The sequence below is a fragment of the Vombatus ursinus genome, unplaced genomic scaffold (genome assembly GCF_900497805.2).
Source record: "Vombatus ursinus unplaced genomic scaffold, bare-nosed wombat genome assembly UNPS02010980.1, whole genome shotgun sequence".
Lineage (NCBI taxonomy): Eukaryota > Metazoa > Chordata > Mammalia > Diprotodontia > Vombatidae > Vombatus > Vombatus ursinus.
Genome location: NW_020950758.1, coordinates 87,725 through 114,831, shown reverse-complemented (window position 1 = coordinate 114,831; position 27,107 = coordinate 87,725). Strand labels below are relative to the sequence as shown.

The 27,107-nt window shown below is 43.8% G+C and overlaps 1 protein-coding gene across 1 annotated transcript; it reads right to left on the bottom strand.

Annotated features, from left to right (window-relative positions):
• Positions 1-1,311: 1,311 nt before the first annotated feature.
• ACTG2 (actin gamma 2, smooth muscle) lies at positions 1,312-23,976 on the bottom strand. Its single transcript, XM_027855625.1, has 9 exons — positions 23,915-23,976; positions 14,441-14,603; positions 12,197-12,325; positions 10,752-10,862; positions 9,186-9,270; positions 7,245-7,406; positions 4,738-4,929; positions 2,880-3,061; positions 1,312-1,548 (listed from the first exon to the last, which is right to left on the bottom strand). The coding sequence occupies exons 2-9, from the start codon at positions 14,564-14,566 to the stop codon at positions 1,405-1,407; spliced, it is 1,131 nt and encodes a 376-aa protein (XP_027711426.1). The 5' UTR covers positions 14,567-14,603; positions 23,915-23,976; the 3' UTR covers positions 1,312-1,404.
• Positions 23,977-27,107: the final 3,131 nt, after the last annotated feature.

Genomic DNA, 27,107 nt, shown 5'->3' with positions numbered 1-27,107 from the left:
CAACTCTGAGGTACCATCTCATACCCATGAAATTGGCTAAGATGACAGAAAAAGAAAAGACAAATGCAGGAGATGCGGTAGAGTAGGTCCACTAATGTACTGTTATCAAAGTTGAGAACTAGTCTAACCATCTTGGAGAACAATTTGGAAGTATGCCTCTAAAGGTGTACCACTACTAGGGCTATATCCCAATGAGAGCAAAGAAGAGGGGAAAGGATCTGTTTGTACAAGACTATTTATAGCAGCTCTTTTTGTAGTGGCAAAGAATTGGCCATCAAGGGGATGCCCATCAATTGGGGAGTGGTTGAACAAATTGTGGTATGTGATTATTATGGAGTACTATTGTGCTATAAGAAATGATGAATGGGATGGTCTCAGAAAAACCTGGGAAGATTTGTATGAACTGGTGCAAAGCAAAGTAAACAGAACCAGGAGAACAGTTTACACAGGAACAGCAATATTGTGAAGATAATCACCTTTTCACAGATTTACTAACACTGATCAATACAATTCACAATTATGAAGGACTCATGATAAAAAAATTACTATCCACCTCCAGATAGAGAACTGATAGACTCAGGGTGCAGATTGAAGCATATTTTCTTCTTTCTTTTTCTTCTTTTTTTTTTTCCTTTCAGAACATGACTAATGTAGAAATCTGTTTTGCATAGCTTCATATATATGAGAGTATATATGCATATATGTGTATATGTTTATATGTATATATGTGTGTTTATGCATGTATATGTGTGTGTTTATGTAGTGTGATTCTTGCCTTCTCAATGGGTAAGGGAAGGGGGGGCATAGAATTTGAAATTAACAATAAAAATAAAAATAAAATTGAATTAAAAAAATAAATTGATGCTGACTAAGTGGAGTTTGGCAAACAAACATTAAGTGGGGAGCCATCAGGAATTTCTAACCCTAAGTCAGAGTGAGGTTCCACTTCCCAATTGATCCATGTATTATCCTTGATTTATACATCACTCTCACATGGTTACTCCCTCAGGGAGGGGGGTGCCACAAAGAACTACACTGCATTGAATTGAGTGAATATTTATTGGATTAATGCACTAGATTCTAATCTTGGTTCTGTGGCTGACTAGCTGTGTGTTCTTAGGTAGATCCCTTCTCCTCTGTGGGACTCAGTAAAGTGAGGGGACCCCTTTGAGCTGGACCAGATGTTCTCTGAGATCCCTTCCAGCTAGAATTCCGATGATTCTACGTCTTGCAGAGTAAATTGGTCTGCATTGCCACTGACATTCAAGCTAAAGGCATTACATGGGGAAAGAAGAGGCCCATACAGAGGGATAAGACTTGCGAACTTTAATGCATTGGGATCAGCAACAGAGCAGAGGGTGCAGGAGAAAGAGCAGCGCCAAGGAGGCCCAATGGACCCAATCCTTAGAAACACTTCCTGTGGACAATGGAAGGCCCAGCCTCATCATATTCTGGTTTGCTGATCCACATCTGCTGGAAGGTGGAGAGAGAGGCCAGGATGGAGCCTCCAATCCAAACTGAATACTTGCGCTCAGGGGGTGCAATGATCTGCAAAGAACAAAGGGGAAATGTGATGGTTGGGGTGACTTGCTGACATCTCATTGGGCCTCCCAGAATCCTTCCTAAGGTGTGAGATCCCACCCTAAGACAGTCCAGACTGAACCTTAGAGGTATCATAGAATGCCCTTGCCTGAAAGTTGGAAGCTTCTTAGAGGTCATCTAATCAAACCCCCTTCATTTTACATAGGAGGGAGCTGGCATCCAGGGAGTGAAGTCACTTACCTATGGTCACTTAGTGAGTGTCAGAGTTAGGTTTTGTACCCAGGTTCTCTGGCTCCAAATACATTGTTCTTTCCAGAACAGCCCATTGCCTATTAAAGGTAGGCAGCTCTGACTTTGGGAGGAGCTGCCTTCTGGCTTTGAATATAGGGGCTGGCTCATCCAAGTGTTATTAGTTTCTGAGCTTAGGCCACACCAGTCTGGGCAACTCTCTTTACTGTTCCGTCTATGCCTTGTGGATTCCAAACCCATCCACCATGCCATGATGCCATGATTCCTCTTTCTCTTTCTATCTGTCTCTCTCCATAGTTTTACACACACACACACACACACACACACACACACACACACATTTATTTACACTTTTCACAAAATCTTTATTTGAAGATCATTCATTGCCTTTTGCAAAAAACAAAAACAAAAAACAAAGCAAAACAAAAGCAAATAAACAAGCAAAAAGACCAAAACCAAAACAGAAAGCCCCCAGCACCTCACAATGGCCTTTGGATAGTAAATAAATGTTCCTAGTATGCCAATGGCCATGCTTACAACAGAACCCCAACTGACTATGTCAATCAGTCACCAGGCAATTTATTCAGTGCCTACCATGGGCAAGGAATTGTGTAAGGTGCTGAGGATACAAATATGAAAGTGAAAAAGTCTTTTTCATCACAAAGTATACATCCTACTATTGTCCTAAGCAACCCCCCTGCCTATATCTAAACCTCCACTTCCCCACTCTCACTAGGCATTGGCAAAATGTTGATGGAGTAAGCATAGTAACAGGAAAGACTCTTCACTCTTTTTTTTTTTTTTTTTTTTGCACAAGGCAATGGGGTGAAGTGACTTGCCCAGGGTCACATAGCTAGTGAGTGTCAAGTGTCTGAAGCCAGATTTGAACTCAGGCCTTCCTGAATTCAGGGCTGGTGCTCTATCCACTGCACCACCTAGCTGCCCCCAAGACCCTTCACTCTTGAAGCATTGATTTGGATCAGAGCTGGGGAGTGAGAGGAGGTCACAGGAAGGGCTGTCCAGGGACCAGAATACAGTGAGTCTTTCTAGGCAGGGCTTGAAACCAAGGCAGCTGGGAAAAGACCCACCTTGATCTTCATGGTGCTGGGGGCCAGGGCTGTGATCTCCTTCTGCATCCTGTCTGCAATGCCAGGGTACATGGTGGTCCCGCCGGAGAGGACATTGTTGGCATATAAGTCCTTCCGGATGTCAATGTCACATTTCATGATGGAATTGTAAGTTGTTTCGTGAATGCCTGCAGACTCCATACCTGTGACACGTGACAGCCTTTAGTTAGCACCTGGGATAACATCATTCACCAAGACTTTCCTATTTCTAGTAAGGGTAGCACCATCCTTTCAGTCACCTGGTTTTGAAACCTCAGACTCCTCGTGACTCGACTCTCCCTTACTACAATGCCCACATGCATTCAGTTTCAAAGTCTTGTCAACTCTCTATGAAATCTTTCACATTTCTCCTCTTCTCTCACGCTCATGTGGTTGCCTCCCTAGTTCCATTCAGAGAGTTGTCATTTCTCTTTTTGATACTCATCAAAGGTAAGGACTAACTTTTTCCTTTCTTTGCTTCTCTAGCCCTTTGACTGACTGACTTGATGCACTCTGTGTTTTAGTCAAACTGGCCTGCTTGCTCTTGTACAAATTCCACACTCTCTCTTCCATCTTTGTGACTTTGCTCATTCTATCGTTCTGCATCCAGCCCCCAACCCCCACACCTGGAATGCACTACCTCCCTACCTCTCCATCTTAGAATCTGGAATTGCCTTCAAGGCTAGTCCCAGATTCCATTGCCTTTAGGAAGCCTATCCTGATACCCTTAGTTGTTAAAATGTTTTCTCCTTCCTAAAATTATTTTGTATTCGTTTGTCTGTTTAAATATTACACATACTCCCTCCTTCTCCACCCCATACAAGGAATGTAAGTTCTTGGAAGGCAAGGATCCTTTCTCCATTTGTTTTTATACCTCCAGGCCTATTCCAATGCTCTGCAGAGAGTAGTTGCTTAATGAATGCCTGATGAATTGAATCAAATTTTTTTTCCATTTTTTTTTGGCGAGGCAATTGGGATTAAGTGACTTGCCCAGAGTCACATAACTAGTAAGTGTTACGCATCTGAGGCTGCATTTGAACTCAGATCCTTGACTCCAAGGTTGGTGCTCTTTCCACTGCACCATCTAGCTGCCCCTTGAATCAAATATTGTTGGTTAATTCTTTTCCAAGTTATCTCTTATCTCCCTACCTAGAATTGTAAGCTTCTGGAGGGACTTTATCTTATCTTTTTATGTGCCCACTGCTCATGGTAGGTGCTCAATTAATGTCTGTTGACTGATGAATTGATCAGCCTGGAGGAGCCTCTAGTCCCAGAGATGGATTTTTGAGTACTTTCTGTATTATACAACTGACTTAACTTCCCAGTATTTGTTTCCTACTCCTGGGACTGGTTTTCTGAACTATCCTCACTCTTTTTGGGAGATAGTCTCAGTGTTCTAAGATGATTGGGGCTTAGCCACATTAGCACGTAACTTATCCCAAGGTATCTCCAAAGGAAGTTAGCCTTCCAAGTTCTTTCTCTTTGGTTCGCTGTCTGCTTCTCCACACAGCAGTTAGTGTTGTATAATTGAAGGAGCATTAGACTAAGAGTTGAGAAATTTGGGTCTACAACCACCGTCTTCCATTACTAAACTGGGTGACCTCTGTGGACAAAGTCGCTCCCCCACACTGGTGCTGTTTCTTCATGGGTGAAATGAGTGTGTTGGATGAGAGGACATCTAAGGTCCTTTCTGGCTCTAAATCCTATAATTATCAGAGTAGAAGTTGTCTAGGCTGGAGGATTGGATTCCCCTTTTCATATGTGAATAACTCAGTCTTGCTCTCTGCAACCCACCCTTTGCATGGTCCCCTCAACACTTCTTCATCTTGCAGGGTCTCACCAATGAAGGAGGGCTGGAAGAGGGTTTCTGGGCAGCGGAAGCGCTCGTTGCCGATGGTGATGACCTGACCATCAGGTAGCTCATAGCTCTTCTCCAGGGAAGAAGAGGTGGCAGCTGTGGCCATCTCATTCTCAAAGTCCAGGGCCACGTAGCACAGTTTCTCCTTGATGTCCCTTACAATTTCACGTTCAGCTGGTGGGAGAATCAAAATGAGAGGGAACAGAGGGGTCACTTTTTCCAGTCTTCAAGTTCATTCTGGGCCGTGTGGGACACTTGAGGACAATTGATGAGTCCCATCAATTACTCAGTATTAGAGCCATAATGAAATTGTATAAATCCTTCCAGATATCAAAGCCATTGTCGTTGTCAATTGTGAAATGATGAACAAAATGACTCCCAATCACATTTGTTTTTGCCATTAAAGTTGAGATCCCAAGAAAAAAAATTTCCAAAGACTTTCTCACTCATAATTATAGCCTAATTTCCCCCGGAAAATGCTGGGGGGGATGGGCTCCTTTCATTAGTGGTATGTAGGAGCTGCTTGAGTGCTCGCCATTGTCAAATCCACATTTATGTAGAATAGCCAGCTACCTCCATGGTATTATTTGAAAGAGGCCAGGAAGGCCCTTCTCCAAACTCTCTCTTGCCTAAGAATGAGACCTACATTTTAGCTGGGGCTAACGTGCTAAACTGTTTTTGCTTTTCTATACTGATCTCTTTCAAGGAAGGGCTTTTATTTGGGGGAGTGACAGTGATAGTGATAACCCCCCCCCAAAAAGAGAAAAAAATAGCGCAGATGAAACATTAAAAACTCTACAGAAGAGCAGAAGGAAGCGCCTGAGGGAACACACAGAAGTAGGGCATCACTGGAATTACCATGGGAAATTTCACATATACTTAAAAAAAATGAGTCTGTGCATGATACAGAGACTCTTAGGATCACAAATAACCCACTTTTCCTGTTCTTTGTATTAGGATAAGTTCATATTTGTTGACATTTGTGAAGTTTATAATAATGAAAAAAGTAAACAATTTTTGAAGGCAGGAAGATATCTCTAGCATTGATACCTGAAACACCATCTTTAAGGTTTCTGACCTGCAGGTTTTGGCTCCCTCCCCTCTTAAGAGACTCTTGAAGTCTTTATCTGGCATTAGCATCTTGGTGTGAGTTGATTTATCAGATTTCCCCAAATGGCAGCTAACACAGGAGCAAGGTTGGATTGGGGTGGGGCAGGGAAGGGAGGTGACTCAGATCATGAGACACTGCCCATTGAGGGCAGGGAGAAGGCAAAATGAGGTCACAGGGCAAGTGGAGAAGAAGAGGAGCAAGGGTGCTGATCGTGAACGTCATCTATTTCAATATGATCTCTTATATTATGATCTCATCAATATGAGCCAAATGTTTCCTTGCTTCTCATTAATCGCCGCCCCTTCCCCACTTCAGTGCATCCTGAAAGGACACAAGACTCATTGCCAGTTATATACCCCTAATGTACCCCACCTGCAACTGTTAAAATCCTTCTTTTCACTGAGAACAAAGGGAGTGTCCATCAGTTAGGAAATGGGTGAACCAACCGTGGTGTATGAATATTTTCTTTTCTTTTCTTTTTCTCTTTTTTTGTATAAGGCAATTGGGGTTAAGTGACTTGCCCAGAATCACACAGCTAGTGAGTGTTACGTGTCTGAGGTCAGATTGGAACTCAGGTCCTCCTGACTCCAGGGCCAACGCTCTATTCACTGAACCATCTAGCTGCCCCACAAATGTTATTTTCCGGGAAGAAATGATGAAAAACAAGATTTTAGAGAACATGATTAGACATAAGAGAATTATAGAATTTGAGAAGTGGAAAGAATCTTAGTGGCCATCCATCTAGGTCAATCCAGGCAGGAAAGAATCTCCACTATAACACAGCCAACAGATGTTTGATCAGCCTCTACAAGGAGGGAGAGCCCACTCTCCCTGGAAGCAATCTGTTCTGCTTTGGGACACCCTTCATTGTTAAGAAGTCTTCCCTGACATCAAACCAAAGTCTACACCTTCAGAATGCCCCAACATTTAATCTTGGTTCTTGTCTTCTTTTTTTTAAAAATTAATTTATTTTTAGTTTTCAACATTCATTTCCATAAGATTTTTTTTTTTTGTGAGGCAGTTGGGGTTAAGTGACTTGCTCAGGGTCATACAACTAGTAAGTGTCATGTCTGAGACCAGATTTGAACTCAGGTCTTCCTGACTCCAGGGCCAGTATTCTATCCATTGTACCACTTAACTGCCCCTCCTTAAGATTCTGAATTTTGACAATGTTGCATACATTGTCGTATAACACTATCAGGTTTTTTTTCCTTATTTGCTTTTTTTTGTTACAACAGAGGTCAATTTGTAATTGGGGTAGAGAAAATGACAGTAATGTAAAAATAAACTTAAAAAAAAGCAGTCCTTCTGCTTCTTTATCACTTCCCTAAAGCCCTCCCTGAATCTCCCTCTTCTCCCTCCTATGTGTCCCCCATACCTGTGGTCACAAAGGAGTAGCCTCTTTCTGTGAGGATCTTCATGAGGTAGTCAGTAAGATCCCTGCCAGCCAGATCCAGACGCATGATGGCGTGAGGCAGGGCATAGCCTTCGTAGATGGGCACGTTGTGGGTGACCCCATCTCCTGAGTCCAGGACAATGCCTGTGAACGAGGAAATTGGATCCATGAAACTCTCTTTACCGACTCCCTCAGCAGTCTCCCTGGACTGCTGACTCCCATCCTGGTCTCCAGTTCCCTCATCTGTGAAATGAAGGGGTTGCCTGAGATGATCTCTGAGGTCCCACTCAACTCTGAAGCTGTGATCTGTGGTCCACATGAATACTTTTGACATCTGTCATTCAGTTGATTTGGGTCCTCTTTCCATCAACTTCGATGACTCCCCTCCATGACCAAGGGATCATGACCTGATCATGATCAGGTTTATGCCTGATCTTCATGAGTTCCACATAAGCATATGCAGACACATATGCATGCATGTATGCACACATAGATGTACACACAAACTCATATGCTATGACAATTACAACAGTGACAGTGATTGCTTGTCTGACACCTGTAGTGGTGTAAAGGACAACAAGTGATCAGAAAGGGAGGTGGGTCAGTTGTATGATAAGAGTGAGGGGTAATAATACTAGCTAACATATGGCACTTTAAGGTTTGTATAGGGCTTTTCACATATTAACTCACTTAATCACTGCAACAATCTTGTGAGGTGGGTGGTATTATTATAGCCATTTTCCAGAAGAGAAAATTGAGACTAAGAGAAATTCAATGACATGTCAAAGGCTACACAGCTGGTTAAATGTCTGAGGCAAGATTTGAACTCGGATTTTTAGACACCAAGCCTGGAAATCTATCCATTATTCCACTTGGCTACTGTCACAAATGGACAGCTCATGTGTTCCATGGTGTCTCCCAGAATGTAAAAAGATTCCAATTGGAAAAGACCTCCAGCATACAAGTTTGGTGTGCTGGGAAAGATTTTAGGAAGAACATAGAGGAGGAGCGCCCAGGTTGAGAAGCTAATTGATGGGTTACCATCTGCAATGATGGAGCTAATGCCTGCAAAGCACAGCTCCATGGACACATTGTAGTGCTCTTAGCGCTTTATATTAAGAATAGTAGCAGGAGTCTCAGTTGCTCCAACGGTATGGCAATAATAATAACTCTCATTTCTACTATGCTCCAAAGGACCCAAAGGGCTTTCCTCGGGACTGCCCTGGGAGGTACAAAGATGAGTTTTCCTATTTGGCTGGTTAGGTTGGTCAGCTCCTGGAGTACTGCAATCATCTGTCTTTCTCTTGTGTAAGGCACATAGCAAGTACATGTCTCCCTGTCCTCCATACTTACTCTACTGTACCTACTTTTCTGCTCATTAGGGTGTCCGCCAGGGGGTGTGCTGGGCTAAGGGAAGGTGATGAGACCAGAACAAACATGTTACTTAGAATTCAGAGAATCAGCAAGAGGGAAGGGAACTTAAAAAGCATGTGACAAAAGAGGAAACTGAGGCCCAGGGATTGACCTTTATCTGTTATTTGTTGAAAAGCAGGAGCGGGGAAGAGCTGAAAGCATTGGGCAGACCTAGAGGGCTGGGATCCTCTGTGTCCTTCCATGGATCACGCATATTCTCTAATCCTATCATTGCAGAGTTGACTGACACACCATCAGGCTTTCCTACTAGACTGTAAACCAGTTCCTATATCCTAGATTAGGATCATAAAGGGACCTCAGAGGTCACTGAGGTCAACATGAGTCTAGTTGTCAAGTCTAGACTTCCAGGCTAAGTAAGGAGAATCTCCTTTCAAGGGGCTCAAATTCACTTCTCCCCTCCTCATCTGCTGTCTTTTCTCTCCCTTTCCCTTCTACCCTCACCCCCCAACTCCATGGCTTCACAAGGTCAGGGAAGTCAATGTAGCTCACCAGTGGTACGGCCAGAGGCATAGAGAGACAGAACAGCTTGGATAGCGACATACATGGCAGGGACGTTGAAGGTTTCAAACATGATCTGAAATGTGGACAGGAGGCGGAAAGTCAATTTAATTCAACATACATTTCTTTAGCACCTACTGTGTGCCTGGTGCTCTTCTTGGGATATAAACACAAAACCCCAAACTGGCCTTGTCTCTAGGAGCTTACATTGTCCTGGGGAAATACAAAATGGAAATAGACCACAAGGATAATGGAGAATGGGGAGGAGGGAAAGGAGAGGAGGAGAGGAGAGGTGAGAAGAAGAGGAAAAGAAAGGTCAGAAGAGAAGGAAGAGGAAGAGGAGGAGAAAGAGGGGGAGAGGGGCGGTAATAACAGAAGGGGCCAAGAGAGGCTTCGTTTAAGATGTGGTACCTGAGCTGAGCATTGAAGGAAGGCAAGGAATCTGAGAGGAAGAAAGGCTTTCCAGGTATGGGGAAAAGCTTGACCAAATGCATGGAGGCCGGATATAGAACATTGATTGTGGAGAATAGTTTATAAATCAGTTTGGCTAACATGGAGATCAGATAATGCGAGTGGAAGCCAGACAGTGGAGAGCCTGAAGTGACAACTTTATCCTGTTCATCACTAAAGGTTTTTGAGAATGGCAGGGATATGGTCACATTTATGCCTCAGAAAGATTATTCTGGCAGGTGTACAAAAGATTGAGTGGGATTGGAGAGGAGGAGGGTGGAAGAAGGAAGATCAGTTAGGAGTCTATTACCACTATCTAGGTAAGAGGTGATGATGATTATAGGAGTGCAGAGAAGGGGACAGATGCAAGAGGCATGTGGAGTTAGAACTGATGAGACCTAACTGGTTGTCTCTGGGGAGTGAGGGAGAGGGATGATGCAGGATGATTCTGAAATTGAGGATCTGGGGTGGCCACAAAAGAAGTAGGGAAGGTTGGAAGAGGGACAGGTTTAGGGGGGAAATGAATTCTGTTTGGGTCCTATTGAGTTTGAGATGTTTATGAGACATCCAGGAGCAGATGTTGAACAGACATTTCATGATGGATGTTGGCAGCTAGGAAGAGAGATTGGAGGTGAGTGTTTAAATTTGAATGTTATCTGCACAGAGATGAGGGATTCCTTCAAAACTTTAAGCCTGTGTGATTTCATCCATGTGGCTGGGTTTTCCAATTACCAATGAAGATCAAAGCCCCTTCTCATCTTAGCAGGTAGTTTCATGAGTTGCTTTGGCCATCATTTGGTGGTCAACTCTCTGGCGATTAGCTTTCCCAAATTTAGTTAGGCTAACCTCCTAATATGGATACCCAGTATCACCAGGCTCAGGCCTGCACCATTCTCACCCTAATAGGACTTGCCATACCTTATGATCCACTGATAAAGCCTTTGGAAAACAAAACAAAACAAAACAATGAATGTGTGTGTGTTGTGTCAGAGAGAGGGGAGAGAGAGACAGAGAGACAGAAAGACAGGGAAAGAGAGAGAGATGACCTAGATGAGTATTCATGAGGCACCTAAGCATTCCCATTCTTGCTCTCCCTCCACCTCTTACTTGAGTCATCTTCTCCCGGTTTGCCTTAGGGTTTAGAGGGGCCTCTGTCAGCAGGGTGGGGTGTTCCTCGGGTGCTACCCGCAGCTCGTTGTAGAAAGAGTGGTGCCAGATCTAGGAGAGACAGAAGTCACTTTCAACAAGCAAGCAGACTCCAACTAAGCCAGAGCTTAGATCCAGGGCAGAAATGCAATGATGTGTCTATGCTCAACCCCAAGATGAAGCCCAAAACAGAGCTGAGACCCTGGGACTTGCTTCCTCCTTTGTAAAGCAAATGGGGTGGGCAAGATGATCCCAGCTCTGACATTCCTTGTTCTATAATATCCTTCTATCCATGATATTCTTTGTTTTATGATCATTTTGAGCTCTGCTATTCCATGTTCTAGGTCCTAAGGTCTCTATCAGCTGTGCTATTCTATGTTCTAGGTCCTAAGGTCTCTATCAGCTATGAATTTCCGTGTTATAAGTCCTAAGGTCATTACCACCTCTGACATGTTATGTTCTATGTCTTAAGGTTTCTTCTGGCCTTGATATTTTCTGTTCTAAGTTCTAAGATTCCTTTCAGCTCTGCCATTCTGTGTTCCATGCTTTAAGATACATCTCAGTGATGATGTTTTATATTCTAATATTCCTCCCGCTCTCACATTCTCTAAGTTCTCTTCCAGCTTTGTCTGTATTTCCCAGTTTCTTTCATCCAGGTGGCACAGTGGATAGAGTGCTGGATCTGGAGTCAGGAAAACCGGAGTTCAAATCTGGCTTCAGACACTCAATAGCTGACTTACTAGCTTACTAGGCTAGTCAGCTAGGTAAGTCACTTTGCCTTTGTTTGCCTCAGTTTCCTCATCTGTAAAGTGGGATAATAATAGCACCTATTCCTGAGGGTTGTGAGAATCAAATAAGATAATAATTCTGAAGCCTGTAGCACAATATCTGGCCCATAGTAAGTACCATATAAATATCTGACATTATTGCTGCTGTTGCTGTTGTTATATTTTGTGTTCTAAATTTCCTCTGATCTCTTGTTTTATGTTCTAAGGTCCCATCCAGCTCTTACGTTTTATATTCCATATTCTAAAGTGCTTCCACGGTCTGATATTCTATATTCTAAAATTCTTCCCAGCTCTGCTATTTTATGTACTCTGTCCCAGGTTCTCTCAACTCTGACATTCTATGTTCTGACATACCTCTGTTCTGACATTGTAAAAATTCTATGACCAGGGACCAAGACGCCTGGGGTCTATTCTTGCAGCTAAATAGATCCTTGTCTTGAACTAAATCCTCTCTTTCCTGTGTACAGTTTCCTCTTCTACAAAATGGGAAGAATGGAGCCTGATGAAGAGATCTGGGGCCAGAGAGCTCTGAGCTCCCCAGAAGCAGGCACAGGGTCATTATCATTATCATTAATTAATCATTAAAAACATTGCCTTCGGGGGAGGGGGCCCCAGTACCTTCTCCATGTCATCCCAGTTGGTGATGATGCCGTGCTCGATGGGGTATTTGAGGGTTAGGATACCCCTCTTGCTTTGGGCCTCATCCCCTACATAGCTGTCTTTTTGGCCCATTCCTACCATCACACCCTGTAACCCAAAGAAGAGAGAAAGAGTTAGGCAAAGCTGAAAAATGAGACCTCATAAAGACAACAGGCTTCCTTCCAAGCTGAATCTATAGCAGCACTTGGTGTAGAAGTTAAGACTAGCCCTTTAATGTTTTGCATTCTTCTCTAATTGTTCATTTGCTTTATTCTAATCAAACTAACAAGACCATTAATTCCTTGAGCTTTGGCAGTCCCTGGATCCCAGATCCCTGGGCTGAAGGAGCTTTGGTCAGCCAATACAAGAAGGAAGAAGGATCTTTTCTCCTCTCTGCCATGTGATGGGTCATCCAGGTCCTTCTTGGACTCCCCTCCCCAAAGCAGCCCAGTCTGTTTTCAAACAACTCTCAGTCCCTGGCTGTGTCCCTCAGGTGTCAGCCGAAAGCTCCCCTGTGGCTTCCCCATAGTGCTGCTCACTCTGCTCCCTGGGGACAAAAGGAACAAATTGGGTCTGTCTTCCACAGGGCAGCCCCAAGAATACTTGAAGACAGTTATCCTGTCTCCTCCAATCTTCCCTACTTGATGTCAAAGCTCCCCAATTCTTTCAGCTGATCTTTCTATGGCACCATCTGGGATGCCCTTCTCTCGACATTGTCCAGTTCGTCAATGTCCTTCCTAAAACAATTATGAGAGAATTTGGGTCCAGAGAATCGAAGCCTTCCCTGGTAGTTGAATTTCACACTCATACATGCTTTTACATTCTAGGTTCTAGGTTCTCTTCCAGCTCTGTGTTCTCCAGTCCCTTCCAGCTAGGTGGCACATGCCTAGAGTTAGGAAGACATGATTTTAAAGCTGGCCTTAGACACTAGCTGTGTGACCCTGGGCAAGTCACTTAACCCCTATTTTTCTCAGTTTCCTTATCTGTAAAATGGGGATAATAATAGCACCTACCTCCCAGGGTTGTTGTAAGGATCAAATGAGATAATTCTCACACTACGTGCACTATGTGCACAGTGCCTGGTACATAGTAAGTGCTATGTAAATATCATACTATTACTATTGTTATCATCATCATCATTATTACTACTAATCATGGCCATCTTCTGCTCAAAAACAAAAAACCTTCAATGGTAAAAACAAACCCCAATCTATGCAGCAACTCTCTTAATTCTGGAGAAGAGATTGGGAAACATTCCTTTTCTTTTTCATTGGAGAGGTGGGGGGCTATGGATGTGGAATGCTGCATATACTGTTGGATGAAGTGATTGTACAGGGTAGTTTTATTTAATTGAGAGGGATAGAACCAGCAATGGCCGTGATAGAGAAATAAATGGCGTCAATACAACTTTTTAGGAAAGCATTAGCTGTTCTTCATTGCCTATCAAACTATCAAATAAAGAAAGTTTCAGAGCCTGTAATCCCATATATACCCAATGACCTGGGATCCCTCCTCCTCCCCCACCATGCTTGGCTCATTTTGACATGAACTCTTTTAAGCCACAGATATCATAATCATACTAACAAAACTCAATGTTTCTGCAATTCTTGATGCTATTTAATTCATGTCTTCCCAAACTTGTTGATGTCAGATAATAGAGGTTTCACCCAATACTGTCAACCAAGAACAGAAGCAAGGCCTCCAGTCCCATCTCTGGAATGAATGTTGCTGTGATCTTGGGCAAGTAACTTATTTCTGAGCCTCATTTTCATCCTCAGTAAAATGAAAGAGTTAGATAACATAGCCCTGAAGGGTTAAGTGACTTGTCCAGGGTCACATAGCTAGTGAGCGTCTGCGGCCACATTTGAACTCAGGAAGATGACTCTTCCTGACTCCAGGCCTGGCACTCTATACATTGTGTCACCTAGCTGCCCATAGCACAGGGAACTCCCTCTACCAATGCAGGCTGGCATCTTCTACAACTTAATAGTCATTGAGTTGCCCAGATCATGGAGAGGTTAAGTGATTTGCCAAGGGTCCCAAGGCCTGCATAGAGCAGTGGCAGGATTTGAACCTAGGTTTTCCTGACTCCAAGTTTGGCTTTCTACACACCACTCCTAGCTGGCTGCCTAGTAAGTGGAGTGATAAGATCTTCTTTCACCTCTCCACCATTTACTAGGCAACTCTTCCAAAACTGTGACAGACAAATATTTGGGCACTGACCTGATGCCTTGGGCGACCCACGATAGAAGGGAAAACTGCCCGGGGTGCATCGTCCCCAGCAAAGCCTGCCTTGCAGAGGCCAGAGCCATTGTCGCACACAAGCGCAGTGGTTTCCTCTTCACACATGGTGGGACTGGCTGGGCAGGTTAGAGGACAGCAGCACCTAGGAGAGTGCCAGAGAGGTCCATGGTCAGAAATTGCTCCATTCCAAACCCCAGGATCTCAGATAGTGCAAGAAGCTTTGGTCTCTTGTTCTCACCTACCCTACAGATCTGTTTCCCTGGAATCAGGGAAGTCTGTCCAGCGTTCAGAGGAAGAAGACCATGCCAGGGGAGAGTAGGCCCAGAGTCAAGTCTCTGACACCCCAGGGCATTCAACATTTCTATTCCACAAAAACATATTAAGATACAAAGATTACACCTGTTCCACCTTATCTCCCAACAGAATGTAAGGTCTTTGAGAGCAGGGATAGTTTCTTTCTTTTCTTTTTTTTTTTTTTTTTGAGGCAGGTATGTGGTTAATTGTCAAAGAGTTGGACTTGGACTCAGGGAGATCTGAGTTCAAATCCTGCCTCAGACACTTACTAGTTGTGCCATTCTGCACAAATAATTTAACTTCTCTCAGCCTCAGTTTCCTCATCTATAAAATTGGAGTTATAATAATGCTTCTCTGGAAGAGTTTAGAGCATCAGCTAAGGTAACACAGGTGAAGTTCTTTGCAGACCTTAAAGTGTTCTATAAATGGTGGCCATTGTAATTTTATTTGTTTTTGGATCCCCAGTGCCTAGCACAGTGCTTGGCATATAGAAGGGGCTTAACAAATGCCCATTAAAGACAGGATCCCAGCCATTATGGGGTACAGGAAGAAAGGAGAGAGGGAGGGAGGGTGGGAAGGAAAGAGGATATCTCACATGGCATGTTCTCTAGTCTCCTCCCTATCCTAGTCACCCTCCTCCCAGCTCATTCCTGATTGTCAATGTTCCCCCAGGTATGTGGACCGAAAACGAACCCCTCCCCCAGAAGAATATGGTCTGTAAGGACATGGTCTATCATTTTCATCTTCATATTCCCAACCATACACACTGCTTTATACAGAGTAAGTGCTTAATGAGTAGTTGTTAAATGGAATTGACCTCAGTGGTCTAACTAATAAAAGTTGCGCCCTCTATCACTCAGTTGCTGGTTTGGGTAATTACCATGGCCCCCAAATTCATCACCCTGGAGACAACTTGGAGATGGTGGTGAGCTCTCTGAACTAAGCTGGGCTGGTCCTCAGATGTCACTGTCTAGTGCAGTCAATTTAGTTCAGGAGGCAAGTATTAAGCACCTACTATGTTCTAGGAATTAAGCTAGGCAGTAGGGATACAAATATAAAAGGGAAACATTTCCTGCCTTTAAGAATGCTCTCCTAAGGAACTACAATATTTTCACAGACAAATAACTTACACAAAATAAGTACACAATGATTGGGGCTAGGACTGGGGGAAGGCATCAACAAACAAGCAGTGAGATCAGATAAGGAAAAAGTGTCTCTTGAGTTGAGCTTTGAAGGTAACTTGTGGTTGCAAGAGGCAGAGGTAAAGAGAAAGAGAATTCCAGGCATGGAGGCAGCTCATGAAAAGGCATGGCAGTGGGAGATGGACTATCATTGAAAGGTCTTTATCTGTGACATGGTTGGATGAGATCATGGCATCATGGGTCTAGAGCTGTAATGGACCTTAGAGAACGAGTAAGAGGCAGGAGATCTGTTTTTGAGAACCAGGACTGACACTTTTAGCAAAGCAATGCAGCATAGAAGACGGCACACTAGACTGGGCTGGAAGACTTACATTCAAAATCTGTCTTTAGATACTTACTAGCTGTAAGGGCAAATCCTGTCATCTCTGTGGGCCTCAGTTTCCTCATCTGTAAAATGGATATACTAATACTTGCTACTACACAAAGCTGTTTTGTGCAGGTTCAAGAGCTGAGGTTAATGACATTGTTTTCTCCTTTGGAAAAAGTTATGTGGTTAATGCAAAGTTGCATTTGTTATTGTTGTTGTATCAGGAGCCCAAGGAACATTTTGTTTGGATTCTTGTTGTTGTTTGTCCTTCCTTCTCAAAGAGGACCAATGACATTAGGAAAGTGATATCTTGACTTGCAAATGAATTGGATTTAAGTGAGGCAGGATTGTGCAAAGTCATCAGCCTCATTCTCTCCACCAGAGCCATCTGGATCCAGTGACAAGACATAGATTAGCACTCTAACATTTGCTAAACATCTACTTTGTCCAAGGCATTCTTTTAGAGGCTGGTGATTAAGATTAAAAAAAAAAACTACCCTCAAGAAACTTAGGGTCTAGTAGGGAAGTGAGGGCAGAGATAAGATGGGCACAGATTAGAGGCTAGATGATGCAGTGAAAAGAGTTAAATAACTAATGTTTCTGTTGTTGATCTTTTCATTTGATTTATCATACTCTGTTAGTAGGTTATTGAAATTTCCCACTCTCATTGATTTTATAATTTTTTTTGTAAATTATTTGACTTTGCCTTTATAAATTTAGTTGCTACATTTGAGTGTTTAAAAGTTCAATATTAATATTTTCTCATTGTCAGTAACTTTAAGTATTATATAAATTCCTTTTTCATCTCTTGATACTTTTGAGCTTGAATTCAATTTTGTCACATATATCATCAATTCAACTCCATACTTCCTTGAGTTAGCTATAATATGGCAAATTTTGGTTTATGCTATCTTCTTGAATCCTATGTGCTTCTTTTAACAGTAGACATATTTCCTATAGTTGACATTTTGTTAGGTTGTCTTAATCTCTGGTGCCTCACATACAGTAGTTGCTTAATAAATGCTTGTTGTATTTAACTGAACTCTTTAACCTAAAGTCAGAAGGTCTGGGTTTGATTGTGACCTTGGGCAAATCACTTAGGTTCCCGAAGCCTCAGTTTCCTCCTCTGTAAAATAAAGGGGCTTTAAGATCCCTTCCACATCTAAATCGTATGAGCTAAGTTAAAATGTAAAAAGTAAAAGAAGAAACCAGACCAAATAACTCTGAGAAGTGAGCAGGGTGAAGACATTTTTAGTTGGAGAAATTAATCTTATTCTGCCTGGTTTTAGAGTTAATTTCCTTCCTGACTTTCCTTAAGAGCTGGGACCTCAGAACATTGAATGGTAGGCTTGGAGGTTGGGTGGACCTTAGGACATGAAATGTCAGAGCTGGGAGGGATTCTGGAACAGGGAACATAGGTTCCTGAGAGGACCTTGGTTCATAGAATATCAGGTGTCAGAGCTAGAAGAGGCATTAGAACAATATAGAACATGGAATGTTAGAGCTGGAAAAGACTTTAGGGAGAGAATTAGTGTGAAAGGGGCCTGAGACTAGGGAAGGTCACTGCTAGAAGGAGGCACAGAGGTCATTTAGGCCAACCTTCCCATTTTATAGATGAAGATATGAGTTTATTGAATTAAGTGGAGATAGCAAAAAGCAGAATGCATGGCCTACAAAGAACTAGAAAATACTGTAGCCTGGAGAACCTTGTCTGCTTAACTCCATTTGTAAATATCGTAGGGGTCCAGTAAATGATTAACAATAGGGGGCTTAGTAAAGTGAATTCTAGGGATTCTTTCTCCTCCTCTCTCCCAGATCATAGTGGGAAAAAGATTGTCTCTTGGCTCCTTTGGGGTCCAAACGATCCTTCAGCAACAGGAGTCGGGGCTTCATGGCCTCACTGTTGGGTCCAGGCGAGGGGAGGGGAAAGGTGCCCAGAATTTGTTCTACCAAGCCTCCTTCTATGAATCATTTTTTAGGTCTTTTCAGAGGCAGATAGATAGGTAGGGTTAACCAGGGCTATAATAATAACAACAATAATAACAGTGATGATGATAATGGTATTTTTAAATGCACAGTCATTGCAAAGGCACAAGGAAGAAAAGAGGATGCTTTGTTATTCTGTTAAAGATTGAATACTCATTTACTAAATTTGAAATGATTTGGAATTTATTCACAGCTAGGTAGTACAGTGGATAACAACAGCAAGCATTTTATATGGAGCTTTAAGGTTTTCAGAGAGTTGTATGTGTTATCTCAGTTGACTTGGAGTCAGCAAGACATGAATTCAAATCCTGCCTCAGATACTTACTCACTCTCTGATTGTGACAATCAGCAAGTGACAATCTCTCCCAGCCTTAGTTTCCTTATTTGCAAAATGGGGATAATAACAGCACCTACCTCACAGACTTGTTGTGAAAATCAAATAAAATAATATCTATAAAAGCACTTTGCAAACCTTACAGTGTTATATAAATACTAGTTATTGTTGTTACATAAGGCCTTTTTAAAAAATCTTTTGTTTTTATTGGTGGTGAATCAATTTAGAACAGTAGCCAGTGGAAGTATTTGGACTAGATGGCAATCTGAGGTTCCTTCTTCCTGAAAAGTTCTGTAATTCTGACCAAAAGTGGTGGACCAAGGGGAGGCATGGAAGAGAGCCACTGGCAAGATACCAACCTCTTCAGCAGGCCCATGAGTGAATGAAACCAATGAACCTCCCTTTCATTGCACTGGAGAAACACAGTGTTTAACTTGGAGCTCACTAATGTTCCCAGGAGACACGCAGGGGCTGGCAGCTGATTTGGGGAATGGTGCCTGGATGGCTCCTTGTCTGATTTAACCCTTTGTTGTTTAATTTCCTTTTAAAGTAAATGTCCATGTTCCCTTATTGTGATGTTACCTGCTTAATTTGAGCTGGCTGGGAGCAGGGGTGGGGAGAGATTCAGAGGGAAATGGGGGCTCATGAGCAGTGGGTTTAAGTAGCTGATGGACCCAAAGAGGTGCTAGAAACCCTCATGCAGCTTGAGGGGCCATCTTTGTAGTGCTACATGGTTAACTCTCCAGCCTATCAAAATGTGTTCATTGAGTTAGATCTGGAGACCTATTTTACAGATGAGAAAATGGAGGCACATGGAGGCTTATTTGCCCAAGGTCAGCATTTGAGCAGCATTAGAGGCAAAATTTGAACCCAGGTCTTCTGTTTCTAAGCCAATGCTCTTTTCACTTTCTTTTCCTTGTGAGCAGTCCTGGGAGGTAGGGGCTACTTATACCCATTTTACATATGAGTAAACTGAGGTAGACAGAGGTTAAGTGACTTGCCCAATGTCACATAGCTAGTGCGTGAATGAAGAAGGATTTGAACCTATCTGAGATGGGCTCAATCTTCACTTCAGCTTGACTCTACTTACCATACTGTAGGTCTACAAAGCACTTTCTTCACAGTCACCCTGAGAATATCTATGCCCCTTGTAGCTCTCAGATCCTATGATTACTTCACAGCAATAATGACTTTCCTCGGCTCCCAGATTTCTAGAAGGGGTCTTTGAGACCATCTAGATCAACCCCTTTTCTCATGGGTTCGAAAGTTGAGGGAAAGGACTTGCCCAGGGTCATGCTGGGCTCTTTTATAAAGGGTTGTCACGAGAAAGATGGAATAGTCTTGTTTTGATTAGCCTCCAAGAGCAAAACCAGGATCAAGGGAGGGAAATTGTGGAAAGGCAGAGGATCAGGAGCTGTCCAAAGTGACTTGGGTTACCTCGGCTGTTAGGAACTCCTCCTCATGTGGAAGTCTTTAGGCCAAGGCTGAGTGATGGTTTGTTGGCTAGCTTTGTATGAATTATTTTTTAAAAAGGCATGGATTGCATTAGATCCTGGCTGCGGAGGTGCCTTCTAATTCTAAGTTTCTGCGATTCGGTGACGGGGAGCCAAGTAATCGGATCTCTCTCTCCATCTGGCTGCACTCCACACTCTCTCCTTGGGTCTCAGGAACTGGACCAAGTGATCTTTGTGGCCTCATCCAGCTCGAGAGCTAGTGATCTTAGACACCAGCTTCATGTCTGAATCTCAATTGCATCATCTATGAATTGCAAGGTCAGAAGCCTTGCAATTTCTCCTTCCCAGGGAGTGCCTGATGGTGCTTGAGTGAAAAGAGCCCAGAGCCAGGGAGCCTGGGCTTGTGTCCTGAACAGTGGCCAGACTACCAGTTCTAGAGCCAGGGGAGCCAGAGCTTGAATCCAATTGCTGGTGTTTACAAGCTGTGTGACAATGGGCAAATTTCTCAGCCCCTCTGATTCTTAGTTTTGTCATGTGTAAAGGGGGGGGCAGTTTTCCCTGCAATCTCTCCCTCCCAGGGTAGTTGTGAACATCAAATGAAATAATGAATGCAAAGGGCTTTCTAAGCTTCACTACTGTCCTAGCAATGTTAGTAGTTGTTATTATTAGCTCAAGGTCCCTTCCAGTCCTAACAACTTGCCAATTTTTAACTCTGAGAGGCACCCTGCAGATCTAGGAGTGGAGGATAGGTTGGGTGGGGAGACTGGATCTGTAATTTCATTGGTATAGAGAATTCCCAGGTGAGGAAACTCCCATCAAAGCAGGTTGGCATTTTCTTTGCCAAATGCCATTTTAGAGAGCTGCCTAAATTACTGAGAGGGGAAATAGCTTGACCAGAGTCACTGTCAGTATATGTCAGGGGTGGGAACTGAAGCTGTCCAGGTCTTCCTGGCTTTAAGGACAGACCTAGCTTTGGTCAGTCCTCTATGCTATATTGCCTCTTCTAGTTCTAAAATACTGCAATTTAAGGAAAAGTTCTGATCTTTTCTTCTCTTGCCCTGCCCCCCTCCATGGTCCTCAGACGTGTGGGGACCAGCTATATTAATCTATTCACCCTCAGCCAAGAGGAAATCCGAGAGCAGGGGGTCTGTCAGTCCAGCAGCCAGACCTGAGGCAAACGGAAACCGAGCTTCCGTGAGGGTAACAGAAGCCCAGTCTTTCCCAAACATGGAAATCTTGCTCCTCCAAGAGATCATCTAGACAGGACATTTCCTCTGAAGTCCCACACACCACCAGCTATGAACTCATTCAGAACAATTTGCATGTCAGACATACACGGAGATGAACTATGGAATTTATTGAAGTCAACAGTCTGCTGAAAGCATGGACCCCTTCTCAGAAGAATGTTTTTAAATGTACAAAATAAAATTTATGGGGTTACAAAGGGAACTAAATTTCATTGAAATCCATTTGTCAAAATATTTTTTTGAAGTTCACAGACCTCAGATTAAGGACTCCTGATTCTTCATTTTTCAGATATGGAAACTGAGGCTGTTCTTTCCACTGTGCCTTATGACCTTTGTTGTATTCCTATTCAGGACCTAGAAAGCCCAGAAGCCCACCAAGCCACGGGCAGAAGGAACAGAAGGGAACTCTCCGCATCACCCCATGGCCCCACTTTATTAAGTAGCCTTGAAACATCCAATGGCAGTAAGACCCATGGCCCCATTACCCTTCTCCATGCCCCCACCATCCTTCCTCATGGCCTCATCATCCTTCCCCATGCCATCACACCCACTAATGAGTTTTGTTCTTGCTATTTAGTAGCTTTCAATCATTTCTGACTCTTTATGACCCTATTCTGGAGTTTCCTTGGCAAAGATGCTGCAGTGGTTTTCCATTTCCTTCTCTAGTTCATTTTACAGATGAAGAAACTGAGGTAAACAAGATTAAGTGACTTGCCCAGGGTCACATAGCTAGCAAGTGTTGAGGCCAGATTTGAACTCAGGAAGATAAGTCTTCCTGACTCCAGGCCCTGCATTCTTTCCACTGCCTCTCCACTAATGAGAATGGTAAGTTTAAAGCGGGAAGCCTTTCTGTTACATGAGATCAGTTAGACCTAAGTTTGAATCCTGCCTCTGATGCTTGCTAGCTGTCTGACCCTGGACCTTAACATCTAAGCCTCGGTTTCTTCATCTCCAAAATGGAAAATATAGTATCACTTATCTTACAGGTCATTTCAAGGTTCAAGGGAGAGCACATCTGCACATTGCTTTGCTAACCTTTAACCACTCTGTAAATGTCGGCTGGCATTCTCATTCTAGCCTCCTCGTTATTATCACTGTCAGAGGCAGCAGGGCATAGTGAAGAGAAAGATGGCTCAGCAGCTCCAAGATTTCCACTCCAATCTCACTTCAGACCTGACTTAGTGCTTTTTATGACCCTGGGCAAGTCACTTGATCAACTCTCCAAGACTAGAAGCTGTTGTTCTGTACTGGTGGGGGGGAGTTTTCCGACCAGGAGTTCCCTGCACCAGTGAAGTCACATGTCTAATACAGAAGAGTTAGCTCATGAGACCAGGGCTAGAAGGGGCTCCAGAGGTCACTGACTCCAGCCTCTTCATTTACAGTTGAAGAAACTGAGGCCCAGAGAGAGGAGGTAACTAGCTCAGGATTATACAGCTAATAAGTATTCAAGGTGGGATTCAAATCCAGGTCTTCATGACTCCAAGGCCAGAGTTCTAGTCACTATACCAATGTGCCTCAACTAGCCCAACTCTCTCATTTTACAGATGAAGAAACTGAGATACAGAGAGAAATCAATTGCTGAGCCAAGATTTCAACCCAAGTCCCCTGACTAAATCCAGTGTTCTTTCCATAGAAAAAGACTCCAGCATCTTCCAAATGGGCCATGTCTTCTTCCTATCCCTAGTCCCTGCCATTATTTTCCTCCAGAATGATGGGACACGAGGGCATCACAGAATCACACCATCTCAGGCTTGTGCTGAATTGGTGGAGAGTTCCTCATCCGGCAAGGGGTATCAAGCCTTCAGTTCAGGATACCTGGGGAGGGGGAGTCCACCATCTCCCATCTGACCTCAGAGGAGTTCAGCCCCTTGTGTTATAGACACCGAGAAGGGCTGGTGATTGTCCCTCCCCAGGCAGTTAGTAGCAAAGCAGGACTGGACCCCGTGTCCTCTGGGATGGCCTGACTCTCTCTCACTTATCTAGCACTGTTCCCAGCAGCAGGCTTCCATCCTGGTGCTGCTGTCCAGGTGGCCAGGATGGAGACCTCAGAAGTTATGGTGAGTGAGGCCTTAGATAGGTAGCTGTCCATAGCACCTGTAGCAGGGCCTGTCACAACGCAGGCACTTAACAGATGATTACTGACTAACTCACTGACCTCAGTTCATGAGGAGGGCCTGGTGCTGGGGAAAGAATGATCTGGGCTCAAATCTCATCCCTCTTCCTTGGGCAAAACACTTCACTTCTTGGGGCCTCAGTTTCCTCATCTATAAAGTGAGGGGACTGATCTAGATGGCCTTTGAGCTTTCTCTTCCCTTCCCCCACTCTAAATCTATAATGCAGTGGGGGAAAGTGCTGGATTTGAGGTCTGAAGACCTGGATTCAAATCTTGGTTACTAGCTGCAGGACCTTGGACAAGTCACGTCCCCTTGAGGCTTCCATTAAACAAAGGGGTTGGACTAACTTGGCCTCAGAGGACCCTTCTGGCTCTGGATCCTTGATCCTGTCATCAAAGGTCTAGAGTCACCAACTCAAACAGTCCAACCAAACCCCATGCCCTCCTCCTCCCTCTTCCCCTCCCTCCCTCAGTCCCACAGGGACGGGACAGGCGGAAGCAGAGAGAGCTACTCACCGAGGTTGCAGGGATTCCTGGCTTCAGGGCCCTGGGTCTGGTGTGTCTTTGGTATAAATACCAGAGCAATAGAAAACTTCAGAGGCGGACCTTCTCCAAGCAGATCTCCTAAAAGGGATAACTTGGGGTGTGTTGGTAGGATTGCCATATAAGGTATTTTATTTCAATATATTGACCTGGGGAGGGGATGCAGGAGAGTTGAATGAATTACTCCTTTAAAAATGTATGCAGAGGGACTGGGGGTGGGGGTGGGGCAAGCCTCTGGGTGCTGCTAGCTTTGTTCCTTTCCAGCTCTGCTTTCATAAACAAGCAGTGCACAAGTCCTTATAAGTTGCCTTCTGCAAGGACCCAGAGGCATCTCCAAGTTACTGGAAGAGAAAGCTACCAAGAATGGCAGTCTGCTGGAGACTCTATTTCTCGGCCCCCTGGGCTCAGCACCTATAACGCCCCCTCCCCAATCTGGGTCTGCCTCAGGGAGCCTGGACCTGGGGACTGGGGGAGGAGAAGAGGCTTCTCGAAAGAGGGGGGAGGAGAAGGAATGCTGGCCTCCATGGCCATGATCCTCAGGGACCAGCCAGTTACAAGCACAGGGGAAGGGGAGAGGATGAGCAGCCCTGGAGAGACATTCACAGAGTCCTCACCTACACTTCACCACTTGATACAGACCTCCAGTTAATCATTTGTGTTAGTAGATGGTAGTGACCCTAAGACAGGGGACCATAGGATCACAGATGGAGCACTGGAGGGGAGCTCAGTGCCAAACCCTCCACTTTACAAATGGGGAAACTGAGGCCTAGCAAAGTTAAGTGATTTGCTCAAGGACATACAAGTAGTGAATGTGAGAGTCAGTGACTGTGCCATGCTGAGCCTTCCTGTACTCTTTATTCATAAGTCTTAGAGCCAGGAAGGGATCACCCAGCCCAACCTCATCATTTGATAATGGAAGCCCAGAGAAAGGAAGGGAGTAGACCAAGGTCACACCAGTAGCAAATGGCACAGCCCAGATTCAAACACCCATCTCTTACTATTGCATGAAAGTTATTTGTGGACTTGTCTTTTGCTCAATACAGAGTCACAGAACTGGAGAGTTGGTTGAAAGGGACCCCTGACCATCCAGTCCTACCTGTACAAGAGGAATCTGCATTATGAGATTAGATTGTAAGTTCTTTGAGAGTAGCACCTGTGTCCAGCTTTATAATTCAGACAGGGAGGCCAGGGCTCCATTTGTCCCAGACACACCAAAATCCTAGTTCTTGCTCTGCACTGTTTGAGGTGCTCATTTCCCTCAGAGCTCAGCCAAAGTGTCACCTCCTACAAGAAGCCTTCCCTCATCCCTGTAGCTGGTAAGGCATGCCCATATACTGAGGAAGGTTGACTTCCCTACTAGAATGAAAGCTCCTTGAGGGAAGGATTTTAATTTTCCTTTGTATTGCTCGAACCAAATTTACCACTTGTATGAGATTGGACAAGTCACAATCTCCCTGAGTCTGTTTCCTCATCTGTAAAATGAGGGGTTTGGACTTGATGGTCTTTCCTTATTATTTCAAGTTTCAAAAGAATAAATTTATAGATTTTGATAGAGCAATAAATTTGTTCTTTTATTTTTACAGTGAACAAGTTTGTTCATTTTTAGTTCAATTTTATTTTATTTTCAGTTCACAGGTTCAAGATGAGGACAGTGTGCTTAGGCAGAAGGTATTCTGAAAACACTTGAGGGGTCTTAGTGGACTTGAAGCTCACTATAACTCAGCAGTGGAATGTGGCTGTCAAAAAAGAGAATAGAATCTTAGATTGCAGTAAGAGGGCAACTGGTTGGTGAAGGACCTTGAGTTCATGTCCTCTGAGGATCAGTTGGAGGAAGTGGACCCACTGAACCCAGACAGAATAAGACCTAAAGGGGTTATGATAGAGGTCAAGTGTCTGAAGGGCTGTCACATGTGGGAGGGACTACACTTGTTCTGTTTCATCCCTGAAAATGAAGCAATGGGTAGAAGTTGCAAAAACACTAATTTAGACTTAATTTCAGGACAAGCTTCCTGACAATGAGAGCTGTCCCAAACTGGAATGGGCTTCCTTGGAAGGTGGTCAGTTCCCCCTTCTTGGAGGTCAAACAGAAGCAGGAGAAGCACTTGTTAGGTATGTCATAGTGGAGTAGGAGTTGTGCTAGATGGCGCAGTGGATAGAGTGCCAGGCCTGAAGTCAGGAAGACCCATCTTTGTGGGTTCAAATCTGGCCTCAGACACTTACCAGCTGTGTCACCCTGGGCAAGTCACTCAACCCTGTTTTCCTGTTTCCTCATCTGAAAAATGAACTGGAGAAGGAAATGGCCAACCACTCCAGTATCTTTGTCAAGAAAACCCCCAGTTGGGTCGTGAAGAGTCAGACATGATCAAAACAACTCAACTAAGATAGCTGCTTGATCGTAGGATGCTATGTCCTGTTTGGAGTACTGATAGATGATGGATTCCTTTGGGTGGGTAGATTTGCTAGATGCTCCCGTTTGTAGGCATTGTTCTACCAATTGCATTAAGTCCCAGAATACTATGAGCCTCCTCAATGAGATCTACAGGACTCACATGAGTTAAGCCTAACTATCTACATGGGAAAACCCAAGTGGATAAAGGATGCCATTTGCTCAGATGATGACATGAAGTTGGAAGGGCAGGCGACTGAGTTACTCCATCAGTACATATCTTAAACAAGCACTGCAGAGTCAAGAAGTAGGTCCAACAAGTGAGGAGGGGGAAGAAATCGGGCTCAGTTGCTTTGGAGAGCTTGGGCAGCTCTTCCAATGACCCCAAGTTGCTATTTGCCACTAAATCTTTCATTTGCATCGTTGTTCAGTTGTTCAGTAATGTCCAACTCTCCCTGACCCCATGGGTCATACTGCCCATGTGATTTTCTCAACACAGTTGCTGGAGGGGTTTGCCATTTTCTTCTCTAGTGGATTAAGACAAACAGATTAAGTGACTTGCCCAAGGTCATACAGCTAGTAAGTGTCTGAGGTCAGATTTGAACTTAGGCCCTCCTGACTCCAGGCCCAACACTCTATCCATTGAACCACCTAGCTGCCTTTCATTTCCATAGCAATATTATTTTTTGAATGCTATTTTTATTATAAGCTTAATTATTTCAATTTTCATCTCTGTGCATCTGACTCTTAGATCTCCTTGTCTAGCCCTAACCTCCAGTC

Excerpts from the sequence above, each read along its gene's own strand:
- ACTG2 (XM_027855625.1), bottom strand. The coding sequence starts at position 14,566 with ATGTGTGAAGAGGAAACCACTGCGCTTGTGTGCGACAATGGCTCTGGC. Across the intron at positions 10,863-12,196 it reads ACTGGGATGACATGGAGAAG|ATCTGGCACCACTCTTTCTA; the intron begins GTACTGGGGCCC and ends TGTCTCTCCTAG. Across the intron at positions 9,271-10,751 it reads ACCGGGAGAAGATGACTCAA|ATCATGTTTGAAACCTTCAA; the intron begins GTAAGAGGTGGA and ends TCCACATTTCAG.